The sequence below is a fragment of the Taudactylus pleione genome, unplaced genomic scaffold, assembly GCF_031769625.1.
Source record: "Taudactylus pleione unplaced genomic scaffold, aTauple2 ptg001027l, whole genome shotgun sequence".
Taxonomy (NCBI): domain Eukaryota; kingdom Metazoa; phylum Chordata; class Amphibia; order Anura; family Myobatrachidae; genus Taudactylus; species Taudactylus pleione.
The window spans coordinates 1,651,915-1,674,065 of NW_028285428.1; the positions used below are offsets into that span (position 1 = coordinate 1,651,915).

The window sequence follows — 22,151 nt, forward strand, 5'->3', positions numbered from 1 at the left end:
TAACTCCTATAGAAATTACCTCGACTAATTTTTTACCTGGCAATTGAATAAGGAAATCCTTGCGGCTGCTGGAAAAAAGCGCACCTCTGGGTGTTTAAAAATTATGCCTGCAATTGGATATGCCCTTATGGGTGAACAAATCTTTTATAACTGTAAATAACATAATAAAAGGTGAGTTATTCATATATACCTGTCATAGAGCTTATGTTTAAGTAAAGGTGTTTGCACATTATGGCTGTCACATGACAAAAGCATAAAGAAAAAAAAAACTTCCTTTTATTTAAACTTCTCAAAAGTATGTACTTACATAGTTTTTTCTCCTTGCTTAAAAAAGTATGTATTAATCGAAGCAATTAAACAACATCTATTTAACAGATATCTTATTTAATCATTCACAAAAATTTTAAACAGTGCTTACGTCAATGATTTGCAATTAAAATGGGTGAAAACTGTCTTTTATTGTTTCAATGCAAAAAGAATGTATAAATATGTGCAAACTGAGTTGATATCTTCGTAGATAGGAATGCACTGGTTTGCTCATTTACTTATTTGACATAGCTTCACAACATAAACAGTTTTAAAAATGTATTCATCAGCGACATGTTGTCAGGGTGGCCATTTTGTGAGGTATGAGGCATAAAATGACTCATTGAGGTCACTAGTTGCATTATTAGTTTCTAGTGAACTTCCACCAAATACCTTTTCTTTGTGTAAGCGAAAGGAACACTTGAATCAGGGGGCATTAAATCATTCCTTGATTGTATACTGTGTGGTAAACGGCTATAGGTTGCCCATATAAGCTATAATAAACAATTTGGAAGGTATATTTTAAATAGACATGTAAAACAGGTAAAATCTCACAAGAACAATAAGCATTTATGTTGTGTTACCCAAATAGTAGTCCTAAACGCTGGCTTATAACTATATTATTAGGTTCCTGCATAAAAGAAATAAACTAAATAGATAACAATTAATAGCATTTGATCCTTTTAATAAAGTTTATTCCCCTTTAAAACAAGTGTTTTCCAGTTTCTAAACTACATTTACCGTAGTGCTTAACCAGCCACTGAATACCAGGAAGTCATGGCAGAAATCCTACTGCCAATGCCTGTATTCTGTTTTCACTTCGGTGCCAGGGAGGCCTAACAAACAATGGGCCAGATTAAGATCTGCACATAAATGCCATCACAGAGATTTCTCACAGATCGCAATTGCAAAAATATATGCTAATGACTCACCCGCCATCCAGTTCTTAGAGACGCCCACTGAAAGCATCTCACATCCACTGCTCAAGCACAAAACCGAAAGCATCAAAAAACATTGAACGCAGACCTGGCGGCCATCAGCCTTCTGATTAAGTCAGAAACGCCTGCTTTTTTCTAAGCACCCAGTTACCTCCCCCAAATGCTGACTACCAGTCACTAACTTTGCGAGTGAATCTTCTGTGTGAGCCTAAATCGCAAACAATCACTGTGTGTGCTCAACGCAGCTTTCATGCATGATGCGCAGTGGCTAACAATCGCTCAAACTTCGTAAATATCGTCACTGCGTGATTATCTGAATCAGGACCAATGTTTCACTGCCCATTAAAAAAAATAAAAAAAAATGATATATTATATATATATATTTTTTTTTTACTTTATTATTTTTTTCTTCTTCTAAAATAGCTATGTTTGGTGTAAATGAGCTTTTCAGTGCATCTGTACTTTAAAAGAGGGAGAATATTCCCCCACAAAGCAAAAAGGATAAAGCTGAGTATTTGTATATCTTTTGTGCAACAAACTTCGCGACTCTTGCATACCAACTCTGTTAGAGCTGCAACCTTCATATACCCCAAGTGGATCGACGTGGCATTCAAACCTGAGAAACGCCAGACATACAATGCGAAGTATACGTTGTTACCAGTCACTCTCTTGCAAATGTGTAAAGAGAAAAGAAAAACAATTTGCATATTCTATATATGTATTATACACCGGTTTGATCGTAAATGCACATTCAGACTGTGAAAGTTAGTAGGAAAATACTTATGTGAATAAACTGTACAAAGATAAAACTCACCTCAAAGTTTGCTTTTACATTATCAAATAAAGTGCAGCGAAATCCATCTAAAAGGTTCAACAAATTTTTTTTTTATGACACAAAATCTGACACATGCTGCTTTTTGCATAGCAGGACGTTTACAAGTGTAAAAACACCAAGACTCTCTTCGCAAACTTCAGGAAGAGAGGGATACCGCCAGATCATCGGCTACAGATGGTTTCTTTGATTTAATCTTGTTGTCTTCCGGACAGCTTGCTGGGGGCAAGTCACCATTAATTCCAACTCTCGGGCAGTTTACAGATCCTATGGGAAAAATATGAGATATGGTAAGAACTTACCCTTGTTATCTCTATTTCTACGAAGTCCATAGGGTTCCACAGGATACCTTGGGGTATAGGTGTGACGTCAGTCGCAGGGCACCAAAGAGTTAAGCTTTCAGCCTCCCAGGATGCACTAGGTCCCCCTCCTATACCCCGCCCCCGGGCCAAGGCACCTCAGTTAGTTACCAAGCCATAGGCCGGAGGAGGAGAAGGAAGAGAGAGAACAAAGATCTGGACACATACAAGAATCACATTCTCACCAGAGGGAGACGGAAAACCGGTGACCAGAGCAAAGCCCATCTGCAGCACAGGTGCGACAGGGCGGGAGTCCTGTGGAACCCTATGGACTTCGTCGAAATAGAGATAACAAGGGTAAGTTCTTACCATATCTCATATTTTCTACTTCAGGGTCCATAGGGTATCCACAGGATACCTTGGGGATGTTCCAAAGCAGTATCCTTTAAGGGTGGGGACGCTCCTGTGCAGAAAGGAGAATCCGCCGCCCGAAGGAAGCATCCTGAGAGGCGAAGGTGTCAAACCTGTAATACCTCACGAAGGTATGGACAGAAGACCACGTAGCAGCCTTGCAGATCTGAACTGCCGAGGCACCACGTCGAGCTGCCCACGAAGGACCCACAGACCTAGTGGAATGAGCCTTCAGAGAAGGAGGGACCGGTAGGCCTTCATGAAGATAAGCTTCAGAAATAGCCATACGGATCCAGGCTGCCAAAGTTTGCTTTGAAGCAGGCCAACCCTTTTTACAGAAGCCATAGAAGACAACAAAGCGTCCGACTTCCTAAACAAAGAAGTGCGGTCAACATAAGTCCTTAAGGCCCGCACAACATCCAAAGAGGCCTCACCCACGGAAAGACCCGGTGAGTTAAAGGCCGGAACAACTATTTCCTCGTTAACATGAAACTGGGAAACAACTTTGGGAAGAAACTCGGGCCGAGTGCGGAGCACTGCCCTGTTCCCATGAAAAACCAAGAAAGGGGGTCTACAAGAAAGAGCCCCTAACTCAGAAACACGTCTGGCTGAAGCAACGGCCAGAAGGAAAACAGTCTTAGCTGTTAGCCATTTAATATCCACTGAGCCCAGTGGTTCAAACGGCGGTCCTTGGAGAGCCCTCAGGACCACAGCCAAATCCCAAGGCGCCACAGGTGGAAAAAAGGGCGGCTGAATACGGAGAACACCTTGCATAAAGGTGCGCACATCCGGGATTGTAGTAATCCTACGGTGAAACCAGACAGATAGGGCCGAAACCTGTACCTTCAAAGAAGCAAGGCGAAGCCCATGATCTAGTCCCGCTTGCAGGAAGGCGAGAATCCGAGACAGACGAAACTCCCGCGGTGCATAACCTCTCGGTCGACACCACTGGAAGAACGTATGCCACACGCGATGGTATATCCTCGCGGAAGACGGTTTCCGAGCTCGTAACATGGTACGCACCACAGAGCTGGCAAACCCCCAGGACCTCAGCATGGCCGTCTCAACAGCCACGCCGCCAAAGACAGCCGAGTCAGGTCCGGGTGAAGACAAGGACCCTGAGACAGAAGGTCCGGTCGTAGCGGCAACCGCAGAGGACTGTCCACGGACAGACCCTGAAGGTCTGAGAACCAGTGCCGTCTGGGCCACGCGGGAGCTATCAACAGGAGCGTCCCTCCTTCCTGTTTGAATTTCCGGATTACCCGTGGAAGAAGGGAGACCGGAGGGAACAGGTATGCGAACCTGAACGTCCACCGGACGGACAGAGCATCCACCAGAGACGCCCCTTCATCTCTTGTGCGAGACCCGTACACCGGCAACTTGTTGTTGTGCCGGGACGCCATGAGGTCGATTTCTGGAAGACCCCACCTGTCCACCAGTAGTTGAAAAACGTCCGGGTGCAGGGACCATTCCCCTGGATGAACGTCCTGGCGACTTAGAAAGTCCGCCTCCCAATTTAGCACTCCCGGGATGAAGACCGCTGATATGGCCGGAAGATTGCGCTCCGCCCAAACCAGGATCCGAGAGACCTCTACGAGAGCCGCCCGACTGCGAGTTCCTCCTTGCCTGTTTATGTAGGCCACGGTGGTAGCATTGTCCGACTGGACCTGCACCGGGTGACCCTGGAGAAACCGCTGTGCCTGCAGGAGAGCATTGAAGACCGCACGGAGTTCCAAGATATTTATTGGAAGCTCCGCTTCTGTCGGTGTCCACCTGCCCTGGAACAAGTGTGGACCCGAAACTGCTCCCCAGCCCCGAAGACTGGCGTCCGTTGTCAACAGGACCCAATTTGGAACCCAGAACGGACGTCCCTTGTTGAGGTGGGTCGTCTGTAACCACCACGCAAGGGACAGGCGAACCTCCGGGGTGAGCACAATCGTCTGGAACTTCAGAGACTGAGGCAGCCGTTCCACTTGGACAGGATCAGGTGCTGCAGAGGTCTAGAGTGAAACTGGGCGTATTCCACCATGTCGAACACCGACACCATGGAGCCCAGTAACCTCATCGCTGAGTGTAAGGACACCCGGCGGCTGTGCAGACAACTGCGCACCCTTGACTGTAAAGCAGAGATCTTGTCCTCCGTCACGAAGATCCTTTGCTGTCCCGAGTCCAATAAGGCTCCAAGATGCAGAATCCTCCGAGACGGGATTAGAGTGGACTTCTGCCAGTTGACTAGCCAGCCGTGCCGTTGCAGCAGTGCAATGGTCAGGTCCAAGTGGTGTAACAGGAGCTCTGGAGATCCTGCCACCAATAACAGGTCGTCCAAGTACGGCAACATGCGGACTCCTTGCAGCCGCAAAGAAGCCGCCATGACCGCCATAGCGTCCTGTATGTCCAATGACACCATGTAGTCCCCAGGTTCCAGCGCCAGAATGATGGACCGTAGGGTCTCCATCCGAAACTTCGGGACCCGCAAAGACTTGTTGAGTGCTTTGAGGTTGAGAATCGGACGATATGACCCATTGGGTTTCTGTACCAAAAATAGATTTGAATAGAAACCCTGGCCCCTCTGGGAGAATGGAACAGGCACTATAACTCCAGCCTGGAGCATAGTGTGCAATACCTTCCGCAGCTCCGTAGCCTTGTTCCGGTCTGATGGTAGACCCGTGGTGAAGAATCGAGCCGGGGGTCTGTGCCGGAAGGAGAGGGCGTACCCGTGAGAGACCACCTCCAGAACCCAAGTGTCTGTCATAGTGAACGACCAACACCGGGAGAACTGCAGCAGGCGGCCTCCCACCCTGGGATCCCCCAAGGGGAGACCCGGACCGTCAGGCCGCAGGCTTGTCATCTGGCTTGGGGGCCGGACGTCTGGTACTCCATGCCTGTTTCCGGGGCTTGACCGATTTCTTAGGGCCAGCCTGTCGAGGAAACGACTGTGGTTTGGGCCTGCCCTGGGCCCTAGATGACCGAAAGGACGATGGTCCAGAACCAGAAGGAGCAGCGGCCGACGGGAGACAAGCAGATTTGGCTGCCGCCAGCGTGGCCACAATCTTATCCAGATCCGGACCGAAGAGAACTTCTCCGGTAAACGGCAACGCTTCCAGACCTTTCTTGGATCTGCGTCCGCCTTCCAGGATCGCAGCCACAAGGTGCGACGAGCAGCTACCGCTGCTGAAGAAATTCTAGACACCAGAGTACTAATGTCTAGAGCCGCCTCGTTGATGTAGGTGGCCGAATCACGGAGATTGCCAATCAACTCCGCTTGTTCGGCCGGACAGTCGGATTCAAAAGAAGCCTCTAATGAATCCGCCCAGCGCTCCATCGCTCTGGCAACCCAGCAAATGGCCATAGCCGGCCGTGCTGCCCCCCCTGCAAGGGAATAAGCAGACTTCAGGCAGATTTCTACCTTGCGGTCCGTAGCATCCTTAAGGGAGGACATGGATGGCATCGGCAATGTGGCACTACGGACAAGACGGGTCACGTGAGAATCCACCTGTGGAGGGGATTCACACTTAGCAAAATAATTATCCGCGAACGGATAAGCCACCGCCAGGCGTCTCTGCGGCTGGTATCTTTTGCCAGGTTGTTTCCACGCCTCCTCTAAATGGTCCACCAACTGACCCGAAAGAGGAAAGACTGTGGCATCGCCCTTCACATCTTTGAAAAAGGCATACTTAGATTTAGCCGCTGGGGGAACTTCGTCCTCAATCACCAAGGCTGTGCGGACCGCCCGAATAAGTCCAGGAATATATACTTTGGACTTAGCATCAGCGTCCTTAGTATGGAAAGGTTCCTGATCGTAAGGATCCAGAATCTCCCCATCATCAGACGTCCCTTCGTCATCCTCATAAGGAGCGGACAGAGACGCCACCGGCCTTTTATGAGGCCGCATCACAGACTCCCCTTGCAACACATCCGACAAGTGCTGTAAAGAACTCGTCAGGGAGTTAACCCACGCTGGCTCCTGAGAACCCGGGAGCGGGGAAATAGGGAGACTGTGGGGTACCACCAATTGTCGTGGGAACCCCTGCATGGGTGACGACACCACAGACTGCTGGGACAAACCCATCGGAGTAAACGCGGGCTGCGGAGCTAACTGGCCCACTAAAGCTGTTAACGCCTGAGCGAAACAAGCCCAGGGCGGCTCCTGTACCGGTGCTGTAACCGTAATAGGCCGCGCCATGGACAAACACTGCCGGCAAAGGCCCTCCGCGCTACCCTCCCCCTCCGCTAACGGTACTTTGCACGTGGTACACTGTAGCCGGAGGGGAAAATCACTTTCAGACATGATGGCACCACGTATGTGACCTCTCTCACCAATTAAGTATTAAATAGGCGAGAGACCACCCTGCAGCACCGCACCGCAAGGGCTTTAGCAGAAAGAACAGGGACAGTAATAAAGCTGACAGTTTAGAGAAGAATAGTTACAGGCAGCGCTAGCACAGTCACATACAATGCAGAGAAATAACAATTCCTGCACTAACAGCGCTGATCACTCAACTACACAGACACAGGGCCTGGTAGGACACAGCGCTGCATACACAGACCTGAGCCACAGCGGAGGAGAGGTATGCGGGGGGACCCAGACCACGATGCTTCCTTCCAGACTTCCAGCAGCGTTCACCATGCGTTGCAGAGAAGATGGCCGCCGAGGAGCAGAGAGAAGCTGGCCTGGGGGAGGAGCGCTGACACAGGACCAGTCAGCACAGTGCAGAGAGGGCTGTGTGCAGCGGGGGAGGCGCCGGCTGTGAGACAGGGAAGGCGCGCTCCCCTGGCATGCATTTAACCCCTGGGACGCCGCAGCGCTACCGCTCTGCTGCGGTCCGCTGTCCCAGGGGGTAGTGGAAGCGCAGGTTGGTCGCCTGGCTCCACGCTGCAGCCAGTCCCCAGGGAGCCCCCTGCCTGGGGACTTAGGACCATGTGATCAGCGGGGACCCACCGCGGGACCCCGCTGCTTACCTCTGTCCCCCTTGAATCCGGCCATGGTCCGGAGCATCTGGGGTCACCGCTAGCTGTGACCCCAGACGCCCACCAGCATCCCCGGATCAGTACCGGCGTTCTGGTACCGGCGGGGTGTAGGGAAGACAGCATGGACGTCAGGACTGACTGTCCATGCTGTTCATCCAGATGTGCAGCCCCAGCTGCATGAAGAAAAAGCTTCAGGGGCTCTTCTAGCCCCCACTCCAACAGGTGCACCCGACTCCGGCCGGGCACCAAACTAAACTGAGGTGCCTTGGCCCGGGGGCGGGGTATAGGAGGGGGACCTAGTGCATCCTGGGAGGCTGAAAGCTTAACTCTTTGGTGCCCTGCGACTGACGTCACACCTATACCCCAAGGTATCCTGTGGATACCCTATGGACCCTGAAGTAGAAAATATGTATTTGCTTCAACAAATAGATTTGCACAAGATAGAAGCATGACTCCTCTTAAGTACAGAAGAAAATCTTACCTAAAACATTTGATTGTACTTCTAGGGTTACACCCCCTTAAGATCACAGGTTGGACCAGTGTAAGAGACCCAAGAGGTCAGTCACTGGAGTGGCATGTGCACTCCTGTATTGGTATACCACTGGGGTCACAGGGTCGCTCCACACTTTGCAGCCACCAGGGGGCTGCACTGCACTGTGCAGCAATTGCAGTCTTATGGGTATATTTACTAAAGTGAGAGTTTTTAGAAGAGAAGATGTTGCCCCTAGCAACCAATTCGCTTCTAGCTATTATCTTCCAGAAGGTAAGAGTTAAATGTTAAGTAGAATCTAATTGGTTGCTATGTGCAACATCTCCACTTCTAAAAACTCTCACTTTAGTAAATATACCCCTTACAGTCTGCATCGTATAGGGGTGTCTAGAATTGGGTCTGCAATGCATATTGTTCATTGGTATTAACTGTGTATTTCATATAGGTCCCAAAGATGCTTTATGTATTGTAGCTCAATCACTAGAATAGTGGCTAGCATGCAAATCTGTTGTTTCATTATAGTAATTCAAGTTCCATATATCTGAAACTTTTTTGCATTTCCATTATTCCAGAAAAAGAATCCACGTGTTTACAAAGTGCAATCGTTAGTATAAAACACACAAACACTAGGAGCCAGCAGTAATGTGTCGGGAGCCATGTGCATTTTACATACCCTAATATGTATAAACAAACAAGAGCTTACTATATGCATCTTCCACAGGCCCATCACTGGCAGTTTCTGTATCCGAGTAAGCACTTTTCCTCCTGTGAGATGCCCGTTGCAAAGAGGATACAGGTTCCTTTGTGGAACAGTTAAACCTAAAATACAAGCAGACCATTACATGCTGCCCTTCCTCTTTGAAACGTTGCATTTAAGATATTGGGCCTGATTTAGAGATGTACGCTAAACTAATGGTTAGCGTACATCTCCGATGTTTGCGGATCAGCACAGGTTCGGGGGGGGTGGCAAATAGCCCTTCCCGGTGCGCCAGGTCCTGTGCGTCTTTTTTCAGACTGAGTCATACAGATATACAAGTGTCCCATATCAAATTAATCAGTGAAGGCTCGTGAAGTGGTTTGTTGCATCAGATTGCGGGTGAAAAAAACGCTACACCACTTGGCGTGGCTCACTTGTGCCAGGTGGCTCACGCCGCACGGTGTATGGAGGCTGGCTGTATGAGGACACGTCTGTACATGCACTAAATGCTGAACTTGTGAGTTCATGTTCCCCTGAACAGCAAATGCAGAGATACTCCTTTTGCATTTTAAAATAAATACTTCTTATCCATCTTTGTACTAGGAAAGAAGTGATGGACTGTACCACTGACTAGTTTATAGTGATCAGAATGCCTTTGGTCATTGACCCAGGTATCCCGAGGTGCCATACAACTACATATTTCTATATAATTACTGGGTGAGAAGTTGTAAACTTATTTTACTACTGACCTGTCTGAAGTGTAGGTGCCTGGGTGACTCAAGGATCTTTTCATCTTCAAAAAATGAAAACAAACACCATTTAAACAATTACATTTGGTAATTCTGCCAATTTTATAAGGGACATTAATATTCTGTAACACAGGATTGCTGTTCACATGCTGGGAGTAATTGGGCAGTCCAGGACTGGAACATGAGGCAAAGGTCTTGCAGACAAGTCCAGTGCTGGTCATTAGGTTTCTACCCTTCACTGAACTAGAACTTGAAACTCCACTACTACCTGTGCAATATACAGTGTCAGTAATTTACTGACTTGCAACCCCACCCCCTCCCCCCCTATCTGCCAGACCCCGGCAGCTGTTAGATCCAGTTTAACCAGGGCCATTTTTTTCCGTTACTGTAATACAATAAATTTAGCTAGGGGGGGGGGGGGGGGGGAGATAGAGATGGCCAGTCAAAGCAGCACCCTCTAAATGCAGATTGTGATGGGTCCTCCCACTCACCCCACCAACTGAGGTGCCGCTGCATTTAGCAACACTAGGACTCCAGCTAGCGGGAGGGTACGTATATTATAAAATAAAAATTTACCGAGTTTGGAGCTCAAAGTTTCGTAATAAAATTGTATTAAATTTGGGGCTGGAAAAAAAAAATATTTTTTTTTTGGTTTAAACCAGTTTTTTTTTTTTTTTGCATTCATGTTTTAATGGAAAAAAAATGGAATCCTGCTTATTCTATTAATACTGTGCAACATTGCTATTTTGTTAGAAACCTTGATCAACCATGTTTTAATGCTTTCTAACATTAACAATCCAAAATGATTAGAATTATTTATCTTATAAAAAGGTAGCCAGACATAGGGGGGTTATCCAATTAGCCGCAATCGGTGAAAAAAAAAAAAAAATCTTCCCCTCCCCCCTTATACTATCATTTCGGGCAAAAAATTAGGCTATTGTTCCCGAAAACACATGTCTGTAAGCTTATCACAGATCCTGTGTTTTTCACCATTTCAGTGATGAAAAAAAAGGCACTTTTTTGTGGATTTTTTGGGACACATCAGGTCCCGAAAAAAATCCACGATAAGTGCCAGCATCGGGCGGCACTTTGGGGCTAATTGGATAGCCTCTCGATGATCCATTACCAGCGCTACTTTAGCTCTGCTAATTGGATGACGCCGTAAGTCTTTCTCCCTTACAGTCATCTCAGTAGGACTGAAGGTTTTAAATTGAATTAAACATGAAGGAGATTAAACTATGATGCGTTTCTCTATGTATTGCCTCTTTAATGTGTTACGAGTTGTAAACCCTGTAAGATTGAGTATTTTAGTTGTGGTTTTCTCCTATAGGATTGTTAGGGGAGGAGGTTGCGGAGTCTTAGCTGATGCTATACAGATTTAGTACCTCACTGATCTGGATCACCTTCCCACCCTATTTCTCTGTGGTGTGTGTGAATTTACTGAATTGGTTCCGCTCACTGAAATTAAAACTACAAGCAACAAAAATGTGGAATGATACCAGGGGGATTCCATTTTGATAGTTTTTTTTTTTTTTTTTAAGAAGTCAGATTCATGCCTGTGGTCACAACATTTAAAAAAAATCCAGAGATTCTTTATAAAAAAAAGAAAAAAAATATTTGGTTTAAACCAGCCAACCCCGATACAATATAATTTCCACCACTAAGTATTTTTAAATACGTCTCAATGAACAGATAGTCTCACAAGTGATCTATTGGAGGCCAAATATTTCAGTGTAAAATGGTCCCATTCTTCTAAGAATACTAAATGCCATCATAAACCAACATAATAATCAGTTTCAGCTTTACTTGTTCGACACAAATCCACTTCTAAGCAAAGACCACAGAACTCTACAGCGTAGATGCAGTTAGCCGTAGGGTGGTCGGGACCCTGGGCCTGATTCAGAGCCGCTCGAAAGCGGCCGCTCGTTCGCTCCGAGCAATGTTCGCACATCTGCACATGCGTATGGATCGTAATGCGCATGCGCCAACCAGTCAGTGCGGTCGGAAATCGTGTGTTCGCAAAATAGCGAGTGCCTGCTATTTTGAGTGACAGGATGAGGCGTTTGTGGGTGGTAACAGGGGAAGGTGCTTGAAAACAGGGAGTGGAGATCTGAACGCAGGCATGCCAAACTGTCAAAACGGGCGTTTTAAGGGAGTGCATATTTAACAAAGCAGCATCATCGACTACGTCACTTGGTTGTCTCTTAGCCTGAACTGTTCGCATGATTGCGGTAGGAAAATCCTACCACAAGCACTGCGAGCAGTTCAGATGCCTTTCGATGTACTCGATTAATCAAATAAATAGCGGAGATGACGTATGATGCGAACGTCCAGGGGGCGTCTTTACAAAATAGCGAGCGCATATTTCGTTCGCTCGCTCAGACATAGAGGCGTCAACAGACCGCAAAGAGCGAGCGCTCTATTAAAATATCCGGCCCCTTTTTCTGAACGAGCGAGCGCAAATAGCGTCCGGCTCTGAATCAGGCCCCCTGTGCGGTAACACACTGCGGTCTGTACAAGCAGGAAACCCTTGCTTGCTATAGCTCGCATCCCATAATGGTGTAAGCAAAGAAAGAAGTGAGACTTTCCTGCCGTAATAGACGGGAATGTGAGCGATGGAACCTCGTGGCTAACTGAATCTCACCCTACAAATACACTTCTATACATTTATTTCATTATATGGAGCAGTTGGATGTCAGGCGGGTTACTTATTACCATTTGCACAGGAGAAGGAGACACTGCAGACACCGGAGACTCAGGAGGAGGCAGCTGATACATTTCTGGCTTAAATTTGGCATTTGCTATTTTCACACATTCTTCAAGGGTGGTGATAAATGTGTTGCAGGTAGCGCTGAGCAGAGAAGATGCTTCATTCATGTTCTAAACAAATAACAGTGAGCACGGATATTATCTACTATATACATAACATGTTAGTATTAGTACACCAGGCATATTTTAGATCATTAATGTGCATGGAAACTGTAGTTGTCAGCAGACCCTTACTGAGTGCGCAGATCACATAAGAGACGGAGTTTCACATCTGGTTTGATCATTAGTAGCTAGGTAGATCTACAGAGATAGGAGATTTGTGTCCTACACTGACACACACATTAACCTACCTATTACACAAGGATAACAGCTGTGTTTGTTGTTCTTACAATAGGCTGTAGTATAGATGTGTGTATACACTTAAAGCATATACTATATGTATTTGTGATTTTCTATTTTTTTTTTTTTTTGAGTTGTCAATGGGAGAACACTTTTAAATTTATATTTGTGACTATTAGAACTCAATAAAATGTAAGGTAACTTGTATTTTACTGTACTTTAAAAAGGTATGAGTGTTTTAACATATATTAATTTTAAAATATATTTGGAAAAATATAGCATGACTAAAGCTACTATAAAGCATGCATGTTAATATATGGCCCCGTGTATTAATGTGCAGGATGCAAATGATATGCAGAAAACCGTAAAGCTGGGTACACACCTGCCCACCGACCTTATCATGCATACCAATCGTTCAGCCGATGTGTCTGTGCTGACATCACAATTGGGCAGGGCATTTAAATTTGCCCACCCAGTTGAGATGCCAGGCACCGGCGGGTCCCTGCAACATGTGTACTTGCGGTCAGCGAGTCGTCGGTACACACAGCCAGACGCGGCGATATAGAAAAGTGTCCTCGCTCGTCTTAGTTGCTGTCGTGCCAATCAGCCCCTCGCGCCTGGTCTTGTGAGTCTCTGCTACCATCGGTCGTCTATTTTTTGCCGAAAATGCAAACTGCCGAAAATGCAAAGGAAAGTCCTTCGCTCGTTGTGTCTGATCAAAGGGGGCGTGCTGTCGATGTTGACTGACAGCACGCCTCCTTTGGTAGGCGTGCCTCCCTGACGGGGGCGTTCCCACGGGAACGCCTCCCGTTAGAAGCCGGCCCACTGACATCACTAGTGATGTCAGTGGGAGTGATTTTGGCTCTGAAAGAGCCAAAATCACTCAGGAGCTTGCGGTTGAAAACCTCAACCGCAGGCTCCGGCTCGCAGTTTCGATGGTCGCGATGGTCAAGACCATCGCGGCCATCAAACTGCACGCTCGTATAGCCTGTGGGTGGTGACCCACAGCTATACGAGCGTCCAGGAGGACGCTCCATTTTCATGGAGGCCGGCCCTCATTCAGAGCGTGCGCTCTGCTCAGAGCGTACGGCTCTGAATGAGGGCCCAAGTTCCATTTACAGACTCCGTTGCAAATAGATATACAAGTGTCAAATATCAAATTAATCAGCACAGTCTCCTGGTGCGTCCTAGTCACATCGCGACTTAGACGCATTTTCAGAAAAAAAATAAATAAATAAAGACACCCGATGCTAGCAGAGTTGCATTGAACTTTGCGGCTCACGCACGCCAAGCATATCCTGCTGCATGGCGTATGGAGGCTACATGGGCGAAGACACACCTGTGTCTGCAAGATATAGGTCGGCATGGGCTGTGCTGCAGACAGACACGACATCTGGGAAAGTCGTCGTTCACAGACATCTGTACACACCCTCCGATGCACTACAGAAATATCACCCATTCAATGGAAAGAGCGATATATCGGTCAGTGTGGACCTGACATAAAAAAGGAATTGTACAAAAAGAGTAACACTCTCACCCTAGTGATTTAGTTTCAGGCTTTACAATACAGTGACTGGGGCTGTATGTGTCTCATACCTCAGCGCTGGGCGACCGCCGATTCTCATCTTGGCTAACAAATTCCTGGATAGTGTGTACTTGTTGCATCAGCAGGTCGCAGTACAGCCGCAGTTCTGACATTTTGGTTTTCAGAGATTCATTGGTTTCATTGATTTCTGCAAATATTGTGACAGCCATGTTATATTGTTACATACAGCTCAATGTAATACACACGCACAAAATGTTTCACATGACATCTATACATGTCCAAGATATGCAGTACACTCGTTTACTTGGTATGCTGGATGCAATTCCCATTATTTGGTACTAGACGGGCCACATCTGGTCAGACTATTCCCAAACTATACAGGTAGGACACTGGAGCCGACTAACCAAATCTCACACGTGCGCTATTAGTGGGCTTGGCCAATGGCTAATTGATCCCAATGAGTTGTTTCTTGGGACTGCTAGTTGAATTGATTCTGCATGTCGGGAATCCTTGGAACTCCGCTATACTATTTGTCTGTCATGTAAATCCCCCTCGCAGTTCATCAAGGTTCAGAATGTATTTTCTTAACTCTTTATCTTGTTTATAGAGTAACCGTCAGACTGGCAATTACCAAAGAGGTTCCGCAGGTAATTCCAGGGTAGAGGGGCAGCTTAGAGCGCTAGCTCCCTTCTTACCCCAAAAAAATTTCATATAAACATACAGGTACAAATCTCAATACCAGAAATTAAATGTCCTACCCATGTGACAGTAAAGAGTCCTAAATTAGTTGCAACTTGTTTACATATGTTAAAAAACAAAAATCCTCTTGACATACTTTAAGTATAAGCCCCCGTTCTGAACTACCAGAATGCCAGGAGTGCTATACCTGGGATTCCAGCTCACAATTAAAGGGTTGTGTTAGTGACACCACTAGAGTCAAGAACACTGATTGAAGCCTGTATCAGACACATCCAAACTGTACAAGACATGCTGGCAGCACTGGTATTCATAATTCTCCTGCAGCATGGGTAGGCCCTGAGGCTTAGGCACCATCTCATGAATGATGAGAGTTCCAGGACAGCAGAAGCTTGCAGTTATATTAGGTGGAGGGAGGGCAACATATGGGTAGAAAATATACCAGAATGAAGACCACTCAAACAAAATGTAAAGTTACCAAAATAGAAGATCAGGAGAGGCTACCTTTCTCTTTCCTGGTCCTGGTATCTGATAGACAGGCCTTGGAGCTTCCTAATGCTACAAGCCACCTCTGCCTTTCTGCTGCATTCACAGCTTTGACATAGAAGTGCTGCTCCCCGGGAATGATGAGCTCCATCCTAGTGTTGTCGGTTGAATGAACTAAAAAAGAATCAGTGCAGTATGAAGACAAGGCTTAAAAACAGCAGCGATAGAGCGACTTGCTCTTCTGTAGCAAAAACATGGAAAGGAGGAAGATGGATAAAATAATCAGCTGCCTGTGAAACCCACAGTTACGGTGATCGTTAAACCCACAAGTATGATACCTAGATTTAGCTAGAGAAATTATAAAGTGAAATAAACTGAGCAGTATACAGTATGTGAACACAAACACAGTGTGGTTTCATTGAAGCCTCGCACAAAGGGAGGTAATTAAATTAGCTGTGGGACTTACCGCATGGCTGCAGCTCCTGGGTTTAACATCCAGAGCTATTGAACTAGCAACCTGTTTCCTTGCGCGGTAACCCCTACATTCCGGGTTAAGTGCTCAGAGCTATGGGTTAACCACTGGCGGGTAGCTACAGTAATCCCTGAAAGCCCTACTTAGCGCTGATTTCTATTTACACCTCAGGAGAGTGGGAACAGAAATCCGCGTTAGGTAATTAAATAGCTCCGGGCACTTAACCTGGGAGCTGCAAGCCCGCAGTAAGTTCCACGGGTAACCGAATTCTGCCTAGTGTGTCTACACAGTACGTTTACCAGTTATTTATATAGCGCCTACATATTCATCAGAATTTACAGAAAATATTTGGCTATTCACATCATAGCAAGAAACATCGCACCTCATCAAAGAAAGCAATGTTTTTCATTCCGGAATTGTGCGCACAAGCACATTGCTTGAGGATACAATGGGACATCATGCTTAACTCAATCACAACCCTAGAATGATACTGGGAACACACTAAACAGATATCTGCAGAGGATGGTTGTTCGTACACACTGAACCACCATCATCTGTGTTCAGTGTGTAGGAGGGGGCGGGTCCCGCTAACCCGGAGGACGTATCTGCCCCCCTCCCCGCGGCTCCCCTTGAATGTGTACGGACGGTTAAGAGAGGACGGGTCAAATTATTTATTTATTTTTGTAATATTTGGTGCCGGATTTTAACATGCTAAATCTATGATAATTACCTCCACCCTTGCCACTACAACTGACATTCAGCTTAATAGAAAGTATAACATGCAGAAAAAAAAAAAAAAAACAGAAATACACGGCGCTTGGTTTTAGCCTAAAAAATTATGGAGAATGTGTTATTCTGAAAGTATATTTTATAGTAAAACGTTAGAAAATTGATACAATTTAATAACACAATAATTAAGATATTTGTACACTGAATGTAGGAAGTATGGTATATTCATAAATACTGACAATAAATATTATTTACTAACCATTTAGCACATGCAAATAAAAATATATAAACCAGACAACTGCCTAGAAAATGGAAAAGTAAAAATGAAAAAAAATATAGGGAGCATCTAACCGCTCGCTCCCTTAGCCACACCCCCGTGATCTCCACAGACCCCTGGAAGTCTCCACGAGACGGGTGCGAGGCGAACACAGCTGGGAGCCGACACCACTCCTAAGAAAGATAAGAGGAGATTGCCGCTGACCGCAAGCAGCATTCACCGGGATCGGTCTGCCACTCGTCCACAAACTGTGTGGTCACTTGCCGGGAGAGGTGAACCACGTGAGCCGCAGATTAAATATTGCACTAACGGAGTCCATTTTTTACGGAAATACCCGGAGTGAAACCCTCATTGGCAACTTTTAATACTAATGGTGCGTACACACGGGACGATTTTCTTTGAACGATTTGTCGTTAACGTCAAATCGTTAAAAAAAACCTTTCAGTATTTGTCCCAAAAAGATGAACGAAAACTACAAATGCGCTCTCCTGTTCTGCCATTTGTAGTTTTCATTTATCGCCCGAACCTCCTGACGATATTGTCATGGACATGTTCAGGGATGAGGGAGGGAGCCCGGCACTGAACTAAATCGTTCTTGATTTGTTCAGTGAGTGTGCGCTAAGTGTCGTTAACGACACTGAGCACACCCCTGCCGGGGACACATGGGACGATGTTCCCTCAGGGTGCACATCGTCCCATGTGTACGCACCTTTACTTACTCTGTTTTGATATCTGCGCTGGGACGCCAGCACAGACACAAAGTATATTTTTTATCCTAAAATCACAGGCTGCAACATAGTACCTTTTCAACCTCTATTGCTGCATTTTAATTACTTTTTTTTTTTTTTCTTTTTTCATTTATACTTTTTCATTTTCTAGACAGCTGTCTGGTATATATATTTTATTTGCATGGCTAAATGCTCAGTAAATAATATTTATTGTCAGTATTTAGGAATATAGGGCCTGATTCGGAGCCACTCGTAAGCGGCAGCTCGTTCGCTCCGAGCGATGTTTGCCCAACTGCGCATGCATACGGATCGTTATACGCATGCGCGAACCAGTCAGTGCGGCCGAAATTCATGTGCTCGCAAAATAGCGAATGCCTGCTAATTTGAGTGACAGGATGAGGCGTATGTGGGTGGTAACAGGGGAAGGTGCTTGAAAACGGGGAGTGGAGATCAGATCGCAGGCGTGCTTAAAGGTCAAAACGGGCGTTTTATGGGTGTGCATATTTAAAACAGCAGCGTCATTGACCACGTCACTGGGTTTTTTTTTAGTCAGAACTGCTCGCAAAATTGTGGTAGCAAAAACCAACCACAAGAATAGCGAGCAGCTCATACCCTGTTCGATGTACTCGATTAATCTAATAAATAGCGGACATGACGTAGGATGCGAGCGGCCAGGGGGCGTAGTTGCCCAAAAAACGACCGCAAGTTTTGTTCGCTCGTTCAGACCCAGAGGCGTGAACAGACCGCAAACAGCGAACGGTTCATTTGAATAGCCACCCCTATTTTCTGGACGAGCGAGCGCTAATTGCGTCCGGCTCTGAATCAGGCCCATACTTCCTATTTGTACACTGAATATATCTTAATTATTGTGTTATTAAATTGTCTCAATTTTCTAATGTTTTACTATAAAATTTACTTTCAGAATAACAATCTCCATAATTTTTTAGGCTAAAACCAAGCGCTGTGTATTTCTGGTTTTTTTTTTTGTGTATTGTGCATCTTCGAAGCTTTACGCTTAGCTTCCTACACAGGCTGCTAGTTTACTGAATGCCTTTTTATAAAAATATTGAACAATAGCGCCGGGATTTGGGTAGTTTTCTTCCTATGTTGTAGTAAATAGTCTAACATGCAGCTCAGATTGCCCCCAGAGCGCCTAGGGCAGCCATTTTCTCATACAGGCGGGGAGACTGTCCACACAAGTGCTCAGACAGCGCTGTGCACCTGAATAATCAGTTGCCACCCAGCTATTAACTAATGAAAATGGCAGTATTCTTCAGCGGATTACAAGGTAATTGGTCGAAAGAATAGCTGAAAAGGCTATTAAAAAAAAATTCAAAAACACATTTAACTTCTTAAAGAGGAGATGTGGTGACATTACCGGCGGTCGGAGTGCCGGAATCCCGACCCGGGACAAAAATAGGCATCGAAATCTCAACGCCTATCTTTAGCCCCACACCGAAATCCCGACAGCCGGCATCACGAACGAAGGAACGTAGGTAAGTGGAGAAAGGGTAGTATTAGCTGTGGGGGGTTAGGTTTAGCCATCCCCAGGGGGACTTCGGGTTAGGCACCCCCCCGGGAGTGTTAGGGTTAGGTTTAGGCACCACCCGGGGAGTTTTAGGGTTAGGCACCATAAAGTAAGGGTGGGTTTGCCCTACTTACCACCTCTGGTCAGGATCTTGAGTCTTCGGTTATCGGGTACACTAGTGTTATTAGTATTTTTGTTTAATCACTAGTGCCCTGCTCTGTTGGAACCCCAGGTAGAGTGAATTCAGCAGTATAGTGAAGATGTTTAAAGGAAACTAACCTCCGGAACAGCACTCTAGTGTCAGCAGCAGAGTTGGCCTGACAGACTTATCTATTTTCCCCCCCAGGTACAAATCATAGGGTGCTATCAAAAATGTTATCTACAATCTCCTATCTAGTAAAGCAAAATATGAACACAATAGAGGACCTGACGGTAGGTATGTTGTAATGTCACGGGAACCTTAGAAGTGAAGGAATACTTAGATGACAGCTTCTCTTTCAGGAGGTTTATGAAAACTGGTGCAAAAGGAAAAGGGTAATGTAGCCCATAGCAATGCTTTCTCACCTGCAGTAGAATAGGTATGATCAGAATCTGACTGGTTCCTAGGGACAGCACAACCTTAATCCTAAATGTCCTCCTAATGTCTTCTGAAAATGAGCTTACCTTTAATTTCACACACGGTCATTTTAATGCTTCCTTTGCTGCCCTTGCAGACATCATCTTGTGAATCGTAATAGGAGAGAATGCCATTGTCTAAAACAAACCAGCGGGGCTGCCAACCTACAACACAGGGAACAATTTCAATAGTTTTCCAAAAAAAAGTGATCGGGATTGATAAAAATAAGTAGTACAGACAACATGTAGAAACGTCTCATACACAAACGCATTACAACACACAAACATTGTATAAATGTGCAGAGAGATCAGTGAGTCCCGTTTATATTCTTTTGGAAAAACGAGTTGGGCTCTAGACTCTTAGGTGACAATTCAATTGTTTTTTGGGCACCCAACAAAGCAATTCAATTGTTACTCCACCTCAGGAGCATAAAGGTGTCTAACCGCGGCTATGCGCTCCCTAACGGAGCAATAATTCAGTTGCTCCGTTGGGCGCCCATTAGTTTAGGTGCCCTGTAAAACAATTGAATAGCCCCCTGAAGGGTTTGTATAACCGAAATATAAACTAGAAGGTTAATTTTAAGTGGCTATTGGAAGCCGGCTATTTTCTTTACAGTTTAACTTATTGGTTTTATTTACAAAGGTAACTTTTTTGCCTTTATATTCAGAAAAAAATTACTGACTAGAAAGCTCGTATTCTCCAGACAAGATAGGTAGATAGATAGATCAGTGTTCTCCCCATGCCGTTTTTTGCGGGTGCACCACCTGGCAAGAAACAGCCTACCACCCGGCACTTTGGGAGCCTACAAGTGGGGACAGTGGGGGTCATTCAGACCCGGTCGCAAGCACCGATGTGCTCGCTCCCGGGTCGATGGATAGCCCTGCGCACGTGCAGCGGCCGCACTGCGCGTGCGCAAGCCGTGGAGCGAAAGTGAAACTCTCTCTCTCCGGAGCTTGCTACAAAAGGGGCGGCTGTTGATGTTGATCGACAGCTCGCCCCTTTTTGTAGGCGAACCGGGGGGGTGGTTTCCAAAATGGAGGCGTTCATTAAGGAACGCCTACCGTTTTGTGGGCGGCTGCACTGACATCATCAGTGATGTCAGTGGGGAGCTTCCTGCTCCATCAGAACAGAGAGCTCCCTGGGGCTTGCGAGTGCCCAGACCCAACCTTAGGGTCTGGTCGCAAGCCCCAATGGTCGCGATGGTAATCACCATCGCGACCATCAACCTGATCGCGAGCTAAGCTGTGGGTGGTAGCCCACAGCTTAGCTTGCGACCAGGAGGCCGCACCAAAAAAAAAAAAAAGAAGTGCCCGCCCTCATTCAGAGAGAGTGATCGCTTCTTGAGACCGCCTCTGAATGAGGTCCAGTATCTGTTAGCTGTATAAAAAGGACCAGTTCCTACAGACTTTGCAGCTTTTTCATAATCAGACGACTGGGCCTCTAATAAGAAGAGGAGAATTAATATATACAATGTTATTTCAAGTTTAAATTATTATAAGGTCAGGGTTTAAAACATTTTATTATTGCGGCCCCCACCCGGCTACTTCTTGATGCCACCTGGCTAGAAAAATTTTCTGGGGAGAACACGATAGATAGATAGATAGATAGATAGATAGATAGATAGATAGATAGATAGATAGATAGATATTAGCTGGAGAACCCTGCGATGCCCGGGTTTAAATCCTCAAGTTATTAAAGTTAGGCAGACCAATTGCCACCACTCTGAAGTTTTCATTGAAATCATCTAGTGGAATGCCCAGAACAGGCTCCCCGGGACAAAGTTCTGCCCAGCGTACACCAATGAGAGGTCCGATCGGGAACCTAACCCCCTAAAACCTGGCCAGGATTGAACTGGACCACCTCGCATTGGTTTCAAACAAATCGGTGCAGGGGTGACTGGAGAGACGAAAAAAAAACAAATTCAATTTATGAGATAGATATTATATTGTGATAGCTTGGGGTTAATTAGCTCGGTAGACTGGGGTCAGTCGTGCAGAGAGTAGGTGCAGAATTAGAGTCCACACGTAGCATTCCAGTTAAATAAACATAAATGGTGCTTTACTTCCAGCATGTAAAATCAGGAAACAGAAAAACAATAAACAACCTAGCCCTTGTTTAGGGCACTAGCTCACTTCTTTAACCCTCACTATTAAAGTGCAGCTAGTCTGCAAATAAAAGTCCCAAAGTCAGCTTAGCCCTGCTCCCTGCAGGTTAACACAGGCTCCGGCCTGGTCTTTAGTTGGCTGACTGCCACAGCCTCACAGTCTGGCCTGCT

The 22,151-nt window shown here is 46.0% G+C and overlaps 1 protein-coding gene across 1 annotated transcript in view; it reads right to left on the reverse strand.

Moving 5' to 3' along the window:
* Positions 1–254: 254 nt before the first annotated feature.
* Positions 255–22,151, reverse strand: part of PLEKHA3 (pleckstrin homology domain containing A3) — a 29,376-nt gene continuing 7,479 nt past the window's right edge. Inside the window, exons 2-8 of the mRNA XM_088461190.1 lie at positions 19,924–20,040; positions 15,545–15,700; positions 14,395–14,531; positions 12,406–12,570; positions 9,691–9,734; positions 8,948–9,063; positions 255–2,343 (exon numbers count right to left, since the gene is read on the reverse strand). Coding sequence (XP_088317316.1) covers positions 2,216–2,343; positions 8,948–9,063; positions 9,691–9,734; positions 12,406–12,570; positions 14,395–14,531; positions 15,545–15,700; positions 19,924–20,040 — 863 coding nt within the window. The 3' untranslated portion in view covers positions 255–2,215. The remainder of the gene's footprint in view (positions 2,344–8,947; positions 9,064–9,690; positions 9,735–12,405; positions 12,571–14,394; positions 14,532–15,544; positions 15,701–19,923; positions 20,041–22,151) is intronic.